Source organism: Myotis brandtii, unplaced genomic scaffold (assembly GCF_000412655.1).
Source record: "Myotis brandtii unplaced genomic scaffold, ASM41265v1 scaffold833, whole genome shotgun sequence".
Lineage (NCBI taxonomy): Eukaryota > Metazoa > Chordata > Mammalia > Chiroptera > Vespertilionidae > Myotis > Myotis brandtii.
The window spans coordinates 604877-617616 of NW_005371384.1; the positions used below are offsets into that span (position 1 = coordinate 604877).

Here is a 12740-nt window from a genome sequence, read left to right on the forward strand (position 1 = left end):
CCGTCCTCAGCCCTGCACTCTCCCTAATACTGGTGAGAGCTGGAATCAGGAGCCCTATTTTATATCTGAGAAGACCAGGGGCTACAGAAATATGGGAAGTACCCTGGGCCACACCACAAGGATGAAGACCGAGATTTACAACTGCTGGTCCAGTGTTCTTTCTTCCCTGCACGCTGCCCGGGGCCCCGGGGTCCCAGGAGCAAACGACAGGAAGAAGAGGGGGCGGGGGCCTGTCTCTGGACTGAGAGCCAGGTGCCAGGATGGGACTTCTCATCACCTGCCACGGCATGTCACCTCCGGCATCCCTGCAGGCTGCACACCCATGTCCTCGGGGACAATGAGGAGAATGAGCTTGGTCCTCATTTTCTCAGAATCTGCTGGCTGGTGGGGGATGAGCAAGCTCTGAAGCCCAGTGAGCCTGGCCCAGGCTGGACTGCCCACCATACACACTGCCCCCGGGAGGCTGCGTGGCTTGGCGCCGGTTTCCGTCTGCTCCGGCAAGGGAGGCAGGGTCGGGGTTAACATTTGTGGGCCAACCCCTGAATGCCCAGCATTTCAGAAAAAAGGCACTAAGCCCTCGAGGAGGAGTAATTAAACCAACTCCCGAGGCTGGTTCCTGGGGTCCATTCTACTGCTGGGCCCCCAGGAACCAGTGGTGACCCCGAGGAGGCGGCATTTATGTCTCCACGGTCAGTTCCCAGCTGGCACTGCGCCTGCTCTCCTGGCTAACGGGCATGTGCATCCCTGCCTCTTCCTTGTCTTCGTCCCTGCCCCAGCGGGGCCTCCTTTGCCATCTAGGGTTTATCGGGTCTGGATGAAATCTAATGGCTGGAAAAAGGGGCAGAGAGTGAAAAAAGAGGAGCAATGCTCCACTTCCCAGCAGTGGGCACCGACTAGGAGATGCCCACTGCAGGGTGGGCAGGCCCGGCGTCCAGGTATCCCACCAAAATGAACAAAATGGCCCCACGCAGATGCAGGTGCTGGGCGAGGGACATGCTGGTCCTTCCCTGGGGGACCCTGTCTGCTCTCCTTTGACAAGATGCTGAGAGCAGGGCCTGAGCATGAGGCAAGTGCCAGGAAAGAGGGGGCAGGAAGGGGTTCACAGGTGAGTCACGGGCTGGCCTTGGCGGGGCCCCTGGCCACCTGCTCTGCTCTGCCCAGGAGCCGTGGGCAAGGTGGGCATTGTCCAAAGGATGATCTGGCCGTCACAACTTGCACACGGGCTGGGGTCTCCTCCAGGCGGAGCAGTGCCTGTGCGTCAATCACACACGGGCCTGGACATCTGGCTTCAAGAAGTGAGCTGCTCTTCTTTCCAAGGGAGCCCGCGCGAGGTGGGCGTGGGGCGGAGGAGAGGAGCCTAAAAATAATCCCGATCTGACTCATTCTGCTTCGAATCTGACAGGGCTGCCTGCCAGGTGGGGGTTTGCCTGTCCCATTTTCTTATCTATCTTTAGCAGGGACTTAATGAGGGCAATTTCCTTGCTGGGATGGATATAAAGGCAAACCGCGGGCAGTGGCAGCGCGGATCTGTCTCCCCGTCCCCTGGGCGCCCGATGACAGGATGACAGCGAGGGTCACTGCAGGGCCGAGCAGCCTGGAGGGCCTCCGGGATGTGCCGTCGCAGGACGGGGTAAATGAAACCCCAGCCGGGTGACAGCAGGCAGAGGAAGGGTCCCCTGCTGCCCCCCTTGCCCCCCATTTCTGCTACCACCACACAAACAAGACCAATTACTCCGGCCTGACATGCCATCGCTCTCATGTTCCTTGCCCTTTAGCATCTCTCTCCCTGTTTTAAAGAGCGAGCACAGTCAACCCTGGCTATTGGCAGGCCTGACATCGCTCTCATGTTCCTTGCCCTTCAGCATCTCTCTCCGTTTTAAAGAGCGAGCACAGTCAACCCTGGCTATTGGCGGTAGGTAGGTTCTACACAATCCCGAAAACACTGAATTAGCAACAACTGGACCATGGCTCCCAGGGGCAGTGCAGGGTGCAGTTCCTGTGAGCCGCCGCTCCCCGCGTGTCCTCCAACTGATCAATGCACAGCCTGCTGTATGTGTGCTTCTGTTTAAAGGCCGCTTATTTAATATACATTGTTGATTCACTGTATCAACACTGAACTCCCGGGCAACAGCGCGGCAACGCAGGCCCGAAGGAAGCTTCTCTAACGCGCGTTTTCTCCGGGAGGCACAGCACAGCCTGCTGGCGCTGAGGAGCACGAGACAGCACTTCAGCTCCGCGCCCGGGTGTCACATCAAACAGCAAAGTCACCAACAAAAAGCACATGAATGCAAAAACCACGGCATCACACAGATCGCCGAGAGGACCGGTGCACAGTGTGGGGACTGAAACCAGGAGGCAGGGCATCTCCTCGTCCAACGTCCAACGTTGGCTGGGCAGGTGGGTGCCGGGCGACTCCAATGAATCCCCATTCTGCCCGCGAGTAACCACGAAAACACTGTGGGGAGATGGAGGGTTGCAAATGAACCGCAGAGAGCAGGTAAACTTGCAAGTATGCAACCCATGCAGAGTGCGGACTGACTACTTCCTAAAGGGCTGAACAACTCCTGTGTAAGAGCTGACAGAGATCCAGGCTCCATCCTCGGTTAACTCCTGCTCAGCGCCTGGTGGGCATGACCCAGGACACAGTCATCTTCATGGGATACAGGACTCCTGGAGACATGGTCTGAGGTGACAAGGGAGGGGCAAGCTCCAGAGAGCAACTGTGACTTAGAGATGGGGAGAAAGGATCACGGGGCATCATCTCCCAGGGTCCTCCTGGCCCACAGCTCAGACGGAAAGAGGAGGAGAGTAAGGAGACCTCCAGGATGGAAGGAGCATGGGGTCCATGGTCAGACGTGCCACGGAGAGGGCCTCACAAGGGTTAATGACGATTCTGAAGTTACGTTTTCATATTTGAGTGCAGAGATCCTGTTTGTCCCTGGAGAAAGAGTCTGGCACCCAAGGGGGGGGGAGGTTAGAACATGCTGGCAGAGGAAGGGAAGGAGGGATGAGATCTTACTTGGTTCTACAATGAAGAGGACACCACAGCTGCTGGAGGACCTGCTCACCCCAGAGCGCCCAGCATGTGGCCCTACAGCACCTCCCGGGGACCAGGGATGGGGGGGGTGCACTTCTCTGGGGCTCTCTGGGCACCCTGCCCCTAGGGAAACTGCCCTAGGCTAAGAGAACTCCCAGCCCAAGGTCACACCCACCCCTGAGCAGTCCCCATCCGATGACCAGCAGACATGGGGACATAAGGACCTGCCCCTTCACTCTAAAAAGTCACCCCAACTTCAGAACTGCCCGTAGGGTAGAACTTCCGACCCAGACCACACTGCAGCTCAACTCCCCCCTCTGCCCAGTCCTGCCCTTCCCTCCCGGGACTCTATGGGTCCCCAGGGCTCCATCCCGGAGTCAGCTTCCAGGGAACACAGACTCTGACAGATCCGTTCACAGCCTCAGGCTGTTCATCTCTTCCAATGAAGGGGGGGGGCGGGGCAGGAGCAGAGCAGATCCCCACACCCGGAGGTGAGACCTCAACCCAGGCCAACCCAGGCACTGGTCCGCGCACGGCCAGGACTCAGCCCTGCTCCGAGTTTGCTCCTCGGCCCTTCATCCTGACGGTGGGGAACTTGAGGCGGGAGACAAACCCTAGTGGCCCCCCTCCTGGTCAGCAGGTCTCCAGCTTGGATGGCACGGAGCGCCCGAAGGCACCTTGCTCTTTGGGGGATGCAAGAAATACTCATTCAGTACGTTTACGTCACAAAATGCATAATTTTGTCTGGAATCAGCAAACATCTTCGACCAGTTTCCCAGAATAAACAAGTAGTTACCATCTGTGTAAGTTTTAAGAACAATTCTAAGGAGTAAACCTTTGCACTGTCTCTGAGCTTAACCTTTATCTGATACATGAGGAAAAGATGTCCCCAGCCCAATTTTCGTCGAAGCAGCCCCTTGCACGTGGGAGCAATCTGCAGAGGCCTCTCCGGTGGGGTCTCCTTCCCGCTGGCCCCCACAGAGGGCAGAGCTTAAAAAGTTGATCCAGGAGAAGGAACAACTGATCCTGGGCACCTCGGAGGGGATGCAAAGCACAGCTCCCTGGGCTCCGGGGCAAACCCTGCACCCCTGAGACCAGGAGATGAGCCCCACCCCTCACTGCAGACATCTACTCCACTCTCACCTCATGATCCAAGAGGAGGAACAACTGATCCTGGGCACCCCGGAGGGGATGCAAAGCACAGCTCCCTGGGCTCCGGGGCAAACCCTGCACCCCTGAGACCAGGAGATGAGCCCCACCCCTCACTGCAGACATCTACTCCACTCTCACCTCACAGTTTCCTGAGGGCCTCGAACCCCTCTGATGCGAGGAGTGAGCTGGTGCTAAGACCGTTCCAGGTACCTTACAAGGAGTAGCTCGTGTGAGCCTCCCAATTATAGACCCATTTTACAGAAGAGAAAATAGAGCTTTCGAGGTAGGAAGTAATTTGCCCAGATCAGAGTTAGTGAGCGGAGGAGGGTTCATGTCTAGTGGCTAATTCCATAGCACGTGCCTCAGACTTCCACTCCCCCGAACACCCGGAGTCCAGCCCGAATTGGGAGACGATGCGGACCTGCGGGAAGACTAGAGCACAGTTTGCAAGTGCCTGCTCCAAGCCGTGAACAGCCGTCCCTCAAATGTTCAGAATCACCGCTCCACCAAGAGGGACTCAGGCGGCCTCTGGTGTTGGCTTCTGAGTCCAGATAAGAGGTCTGACACTCTCCGGCTGCTGCTCTTCTCCTGAGCGTGCCTCCTGGGTACTCTGTGAGGCCGAGTGACAGACGGGTCCCTATTCTAGACTGAATAAAGGTGGAGCCCCGACCCGCACACACAACTCGCGCAGTGTGCGACTGCTGCCTGGAGGGCAGGGCCTGGCCTCTGACGGTCATGGCCTTTGCTCCCTGAGTGTGTCTTCGGTCCAGCTGAGCGTGCTCTCTCCCTTCCAGCTGGTTTCCTCGGTGTGGGGCCCCGGGACCGCGGAGGCAGTGGCTCCTCGGCCCTCCCTCTGCAGAAATCTCTCATGAGTTTACCGGTGAGAGCTCCCTCCCCTGCAGCCTCCGTGTCTCTGGCCCCGTCCATTAGCCTCTTTCTCGCAGGACGCACTTTCCATCCCTTTAATCATCTTTATTGCCTGGCTTTGGCCTCCGTCCCGGGTCCACATCCTTTGCGAGGTGTGCTGACCTAACCCGGGCGTTTGTTAACACAGAGCGGCCCAGCGGAAGGGCAGCTTCCAGTGTCTCATGTCACGCTCCTCTTCCTACATTCCTGGGTCACGCCGCTGCCTTCCGGAGGCCTGCGCGGGCCAGCAAGCCGTGAACAGCCGTCCCTCAAATGTCAGAATCACACGCTCCACCAAGAGGGGCTCAGGCGGCCTCTGGTGTTGGCTTCTGAGTCCAGATAACGAGGTTCTTACACTCTCCGGCTGCTGCTCTTCTCCTGAGCGTGCCCCTCCCGGGGACTCTGTGAGGCCGAGTGATAGACGGGTCCCTATTCTAGACTGAATAAAGGTGGAGCGCCAACCCGCACACACAACTCGCTCAGTGTGCGACTGCTGCCTGGAGGGCAAGGCCCGGCCTCTGACGGTCATGGCGTTTGCTCCCTGAGTGTGTCTTCGGTCCAGCTGAGCGTGCTCTCTCCCTTCCAGCTGGTTTCCTCGGTGTGGGGCCCCGGGACCGCGGAGGCAGTGGCTCCTCGGCCCTCCCTCTGCAGAAATCTCTCATGAGTTTACCGGTGAGAGCTCCCTCCCCTGCAGCCTCCGTGTCTCTGGCCCCGTCCATTAGCCTCTTTCTCGCAGGACGCACTTTCCATCCCTTTAATCATCTTTATTGCCTGGCTTTGGCCTCCGTCCCGGGTCCACATCCTTTGCGAGGTGTGCTGACCTAACCCGGGCGTTTGTTAACACAGAGCGGCCCAGCGGAAGGGCAGCTTCCAGTGTCTCATGTCACGCTCCTCTTCCTACATTCCTGGGTCACGCCGCTGCCTTCCGGAGGCCTGCGCGGGCCAGGGGACTCCTGCTGAGCCGGGTGACCTGGCCCCAGTGGAGGTGGGGACCTGGACGCTGAGCCAGGGAAGCAGGTCAGAGGGTGGCTCTCACTCGGAAGCCTGGGGCCGCCCCCACTTCCAGACAGGCTCTCTGGGGACCACGAGGTAGGGGAGGAGGCATGCCAAGCCTCTGCATTCCCCAGCACCACCAGTCCCCTCTGAGCCCCAGTGCCCCTTTAGGGGGGTGCTCCCCACACCGTCCGCCTGCCAGGAACCCAGAAACCAGGCATTAGCCTCTGTGATGCTGCACAGCAAGGAGGGAGCACACAGCACAATAACCAGGGGCAGGGCTTAATCCAACTGTCCTGGCCCAGCCCCCACTCCTCATGCCACGGCGTAAAAGTACCCAGGGCTTCTCATCTCTACGCCAGGACTGCCCTTCTCCCAGCTCAGACCCGATGATGAGGCGTTTGGGTGCTCAGTCCTTCACCTCCCTCCTCCCCGCCTTGTTCAGGGCCGAGTGTGGAGGGAGGACCTTGGTCCGCCCAGCGCTGATCTCAGGAGCTGCGCGAGAACAGGCACTTCTAGTTCTCTGGGCAAGGATGTCGGCTGGGCTGCTTCTTGGCTTTTGCTCCCTGAGTGTGAACATTCTCTGTTCATTCAAGGTAAAACCACAAGCCTCGCCTTTATCTACGAAGAAATTCCCTCTAGAGGAACACCTCGTTTTAATTCCGCAGGCCGGCCTCCTTCCTTCCTCCCCCCTCCCTCCCTTTTTAATATTTCCATTCAGAAGTCACTTACATGCATGTTCAAGCAAAAATTAAATAATAATTTAAAAAAAACCAACCCAACACCTCTTTTGCACAAATGGCCACACACTGCAAAGACTGTTCTGCACCTGGGGTTTTCCATTGGAAACAAACCTGGAAGACCGTTCCCTGTCAGACGCCTCGAAGGAAACAAAGGCAGCCTCCCGGATGCCGGGCCAGCCTCGGCTGCTTGTTCCCACTCAGGGCTGCCTCGGGGCTCGGCTCTGGCCCCTGTATCACCCAGGCTCTGGGGCTCTGGACACCAGGGAGGTCCTGGTTCCTGCTGCAGTTCAGTGCTCTGCAGGCAGCTGAGAGCAGCAGCAGGCACAGGGGCTGAGCTGTGGCCGCCCTCACAGCAGAGCTGAGCGTGGGGCGGAGGAAGGACAGACACCCTTGGCATTGTGATCTCCGGAGCCTCCTGGAGGCCATGTCTCAAAGCACCGCCGGCTACGTCCCGGCCCCTGGGCTGCGGCTGCTGCTGTGAGGTCAGTGGGAAGAACATTTCTCCTCCTGAACCACCCGGATGCCTCCTGCACTCGGGAAGCGTCCTTTCCGGGGTCAACCGTGGGGAGCACTGCTGCTACTGCCCGACGGGTTACCAGCCCACGTGAGAGCTCACAGGTGTCAAAGCGCGGGCCAGGAGTGACGGAGCTACGGGTGGGCGACAGGAAAATAAAGCACAAGCTGGAGACGCAGCTCTCCTACCTTCGGTCATTCCTTCTCCTCCGGAACAGCTTCTTCGTGTGCGCAATCTCCACTTCATGGGGCATCGGGTGGTAGCCCTGGGGTGTGGGGAGGAGGGGCAGCGTTAGCAACCTCTGAAAGAGCATAGCAACTTCTGGGACCAAACTAACCATCAGGATGTCTATGACAGGAGGAAACCGAGTGCTTTGCAAAGACCAGACTCCGACCACCAAAGCCAGACTGAAACGTGGAAAGTACCAGAGTGAATGAATTGCCCACCAGGCAATGATGCTGGAATTACAGAATCAAAAGCAATAGGGACACATGGGACCTTAGAATTCATCCTATCCAGTCACTCAAATGGCAGATGAGAACGCTCAGGTCCAGAGGTGAGTGAGCGGTTTTAGGTCTTGCAGGGTTGGCCCTGGGGCTGGGACCACATCCTGGACTCACAGGCTGACCCACTGACCAGTCACTTCCCTCACAAGCTCCCCAACACACCAGGAATGTCAGCATCTTCTCTGAGCTGGTGACAGGGCCAAGGAGAGGAGCTCCCTGCAAACCCTGAGCCTCCTGCAGAGGGGGCGTACTAGACCCAGGTCCCCCATCCTCGTCCAGGGCTCCTGTGCAATTTTACCCAAGATCCTCATTCCTTATCCTCCCAAGGAGCAGTGACGGCGAACGTGCAAATAGCTAAGTGCCAGGGGAAATCCTAAGGATGATCTTTTATGTATCATCATCATGACAACCATGTCTGTACATTTACTTCCCGATTGGACAGACACTTTTCTGCTTATGACGTGGGGGCCCTCGTCCAGAGCTCCTGTGCAATTTTACCCAAGATCCTCATTCCTTATCCTCCCAAGGAGCAGTGACGGCGAACGTGCAAATAGCTAAGTGCCAGGGGAAATCCTAAGGATGATCTTTTATGTATCATCATCATGACAACCATGTCTGTACATTTACTTCCCGATTGGACAGACACTTTTCTGCTTATGACGTGGGGCTGATCCCAGAAATGCAGGCCCCAGGCGGGATTGTGTGCAGAAGCTGGGCTGATGGCCAGCTCTGTTCTGATCACCTCCCTCTCCTCAGCAGAAGAGTGTGTTCTGATGGGACGTGGGGAGAGCGCTGCTGATCCATTATGGACAACCTGGGGGTCTGGGAGGAGGGGGTAGGGTGGCTTGGGTCTGGGACACCTGGGGACAGGCTGACCCAGAGTCCACAGGACCTTGGCTGCGCTCAGGGTGAGAGGGGGAGTGACGGGGTCCAGTGTTTTGGACATGGTCCACTGCCCCAAACCCTACTCTACAGACAGGGAGACTGAGGCCCAGGGAGCTTGTGCAACGAATTAGAGACAGGCAGTTCTGTGGGGCCGGCAGCCCAGGCCCTCGATGGTGAGGGCACATGCAGCACTTCAGATCGGGGCTCCACAGCTGAGGGCCTTGCTGGCCCTGGGGGCTCAGGGTTCAGCCCCTGATCAAGGCGCTCTGGCTGTGCCAGGACTAGCCAGTCTCGGGGAGCCTCTAAGGGAGGCACTGGAAGGGCAACAGGCTCAGGAGGACACAGGGACCCTGGTCTCAGTCTAGACTCCTATTGAGTCTAGGGAGAGAATGACACATCTCAAAATATATTTTAATAACAGTCTCTCCCATCCTGGCCAGTGTGGCTCTGTAGTTTGAACATCAGCCTGTGCCCGAAAGGCTGTCAGTTCAAATCTCGATCAGGGCACATGTCCAGGTTGCAGGCTTGTTCCCCTGTCAGGGTACGTATGGGAGGCAGGCCATTGATGCCACATCAATGTTTCTCTCTCTCTCTCTCTCTCTCTCTCTCTCTCTCTCCCTCCCTCCCCCATCTCTAAAATCAATAAAAACATATTAAAAATAATAATAGTCTCTCCCGCCCACCCTATCTTGCCTTGGACAATGCAGTAAAAAAGGCCTGAATGAATTCCGGGCTCCAGGCAGCCACAATGGGCCTCTGTGGCTTTAGGATATGCTTTGTTTAATGGTTTTCTCAAAGGATATTATTTGCTTTCTTTAATACAAAACACAAACAAGGACAAACACCAAGTCTTCCCCTCTCATTTCCCCTCTCCCACCCCAGCAGCTCCGGTGGCCCCTTCCCTCCCTCTCTCGCTCCCGGCCTCAGGTCACTGCGGGAGCACATGGGTGTGCCGGACAGAGACAATGGGAGGAAGCGGAGGCTCCCTCTAAGCTGGCGGCCCAGGTCGCGGTATCTTAGCTTGGGGCCCAGGCAGAGGGAGCTGTCCACAACTCGTGGCCCTCCACGAGCCCAGAAGGTGCCAGCCGCTCCCGTCTGGGGCTCAGAGTCCTGGGCTCTGACCTGCATGCCGGCCTCCTCCCTGCCCACAATGGCCAAAGCAGGAGGAGCTACCCTGGGGCCCAACCTCATGGAGCCCTAACTGGGCGCTGGGACTCCCCGTGGCCCGGTGGGCATGCGGGGCCGCTCTCCTAAATAAGCCACAGGGGAGACCTCTGAGTGCGCCCACCCATCCCCCAGATTAATATATACATGCACGTGTGTATATAAAGTAGTGTAGCAGCTAAAAGAATGGGTCTGGAGCTGAACCGTGACATTCAGACTGGCTCTTCCTCTTGATGGCTGTGTGACTTTGCGGAAAGGACCTAACGTCTATGTGCCTCAGTTTCCACACCTGTAAAATGGAGGAATAATAGCATCAGCCTCCTAGGGTCTGTATGAGGATGAAAGGAGTTGGTAAACATGTAAAGAACATAGAATAGTATTTCTAATGTTGCCCTCCTCCTCCACCTCCTCCTCTTCCTCCCTCTCCTTCTCCTCCCTCCCAGATCCCGACCCTGCTCAGGCAGATTGTGCCAGGACAAGCAGGGCTGTTGGTCCCTGTCCTCATGGAGCTCCCAGTCTTGGCAGAGAGAGTCCAGCAGAGGTGTGTGCAGGGGGGGGAGGGGGAGAGGGTGTGGGAAGCCCAGGTCAGGGAAGGGGGAGGGAATCATCCCAGAGCCTGGGGCCCACATGGTGTGCTGGGGAAGGACAGAGAAGTCTGCTTACACTGCCTTTCTGAGGCTGGCAGACCAGTGGGAGGCCCCAGATCAGCTGAACAAAGTGACACAGGTGATAGACAAAGCCTTGCATCTCTGAGGTCCTCCCTCCCCAGGGACAATCCAGGCCATAGAGGACTGGTCCCACCCACAGGCTACCTGTGGCCCCAGCCTATTGGTGAATAAGTGAATAAGCCCCGCCTCCTTGGGCACCTACATAGAACTTTCAGGCTCGGCATACAATGGGTGCACTGTGTTTACACACGCTTCGTTGGAGGACCCTCTCCAACCAGCCCCTTCGTTCCTCAAACTCAAGCTGGTGGTTGGTACCAAGTGACTCACATACTTTACGATGTTGCCCACACTCCACCCAAAACAACGGCATCTCGGTGTCAACAGGGGTAAGTATGAGGCCCCCAGGAGGAGGGAGGAGGACATCTGTGCTTAGCCACTTGCCTGCCAGCAGACAGCTGCTGACCCAGGCTACCAGGTTTTGAAAGTCGTTGGTGAGAGGTGAGACGTGCAGATAAAAGTTCACAGGGGCATTATCTGTAATTGCCCCAAATGGAAACGACCCGAATGTCCATCAACCGGTGGCTGGAGACATGTGGTATGCCCTTACGACGGAATGTGACATGGCAATGAGGAGGAAGTTCTGGTGCATGCTACAACATGGCCGGACCTTGAAAACACGCTCAGGGAAAGAAGGGAGTCACCAGTACCGCGTACTGGCGATTTATTTTAACGAAATGTCTAGAGTAGGCGAATCTGAGGAGACAGAAAGATTAGTAGTTGTCAGGGGCTGAGGAGAGGGAAAATGGGGAGTCACTGCTAATGAATTCTGGAATTAGAGAGCGGTAATGGTGGTGCAACCTTGTGAATGATATTAAAGACCATTTAACTGTATGCTTTAAAAGGGCGAATTTTATGGTATGTAAATTATATCTCAATTTAAAAAGGTGGAAAAAATATCTGTGAGCAGTATATTCCGGGCAGAGGGAATAGCAAGTGTTGGGGGTGGGGGTGTGGGAGAGGAAGAGCGGGAGGAGGAAGAGCAGGAGGAGGAAGAGCAGGAGGAGGAGGAAGAAAAGAAAGAGGAGGGAGAGGCGGGGGAGGAGGAGGAGGATGAGGATGAGGAAGATTCAGTCATAATGAAAGTGTGGCTCTCTCCCTCAATTACTCTCTAGGAAGCAGCTGCCCTAAACACTGTCACAAGATAGAGCAGACTGGGTGGCGTGCCCCAGGCAAGGAGCACACAATGACAGGAGTGACACAGAATCTAGAAAAAAAAATTGGTATCTCCAGGCCTGGCCAGGGCGGTGGTGTCCGGCTTTCAACCAGAGACCCCGCCCTGCTTTTTAGATGGGATAGATCCCTCCAGTGGAGAAGGAGAGATTGAGTAGGTTGTCAGAATTATCCTTTGAGTGTAAGTGGCCTTCGCTCTAATTCTTTACCCAACAAACCCCTCGCTCCCTCTGAAAGCTGCATATAGACATCAGTCCAGGTAATGCCAGTCCAGGTAGGAGCCCCCGTCCCCTGCCATAAACGACAACCCGGCCTCCTGGTTTACCAGCTCGTGTGTGTGTTTCATCAGTGGAGTCAGGTGCCTCTGAGGCCCCACCCTGCCCCACCCAAGGCCTGCGGGTCCTCCTCCGCGTCTCTACATGGGAACCTTCTCCCTTTGGCTCGGAGACCTGGCTGCAGTTTCCCGCCGTCTAACCTCTGACCACTTTCAATAACTAAATGGGCCTGGGAGACAAGTAGATTATATAAACCAAGTCTCTCCAGGGAGGGAGGGAAGATAATACTCCTTCTGCGTGCAGCTCTGGCAGAGTACACACACACACACACACACACACACACACACACACACACATACACACACACACACACACACACACACACTCCCCGAGGTCAGCACTCTGTAAGATGCTACTGCACTGGTTGCAGAAACATCTTATGTAAAACCCCTCCACTCCAGGGCAGAGCTGCTGGCCCTAGGCTGGGGGTGCAAGGGCCTTGCCCTGAGAAGACCCAAGAAACAAACACATCTTGGGTCTGAACGTGAGGGCAGAGGAAGGGAGGACTAAGCAAGCACACTGAGCCAGGACAGCGTGTGTGCCTGGTGGCTCTGAGGCCAGCAGACTCTGTGCTAAGGCACTCACGCCCACTGGGCCATAGACAGGC

General features: G+C 56.7%; 1 protein-coding gene across 1 annotated transcript in view; it reads right to left on the reverse strand.

The window, feature by feature from the left end:
• The window catches only part of CTIF (CBP80/20-dependent translation initiation factor), a 257814-nt gene that overhangs the window by 113137 nt on the left and 131937 nt on the right, over positions 1-12740 (reverse strand). Inside the window, exon 7 of the mRNA XM_005884497.2 lies at positions 7534-7610. Within this exon, the coding sequence (XP_005884559.1) occupies positions 7534-7610 (77 nt within the window). The remainder of the gene's footprint in view (positions 1-7533; positions 7611-12740) is intronic.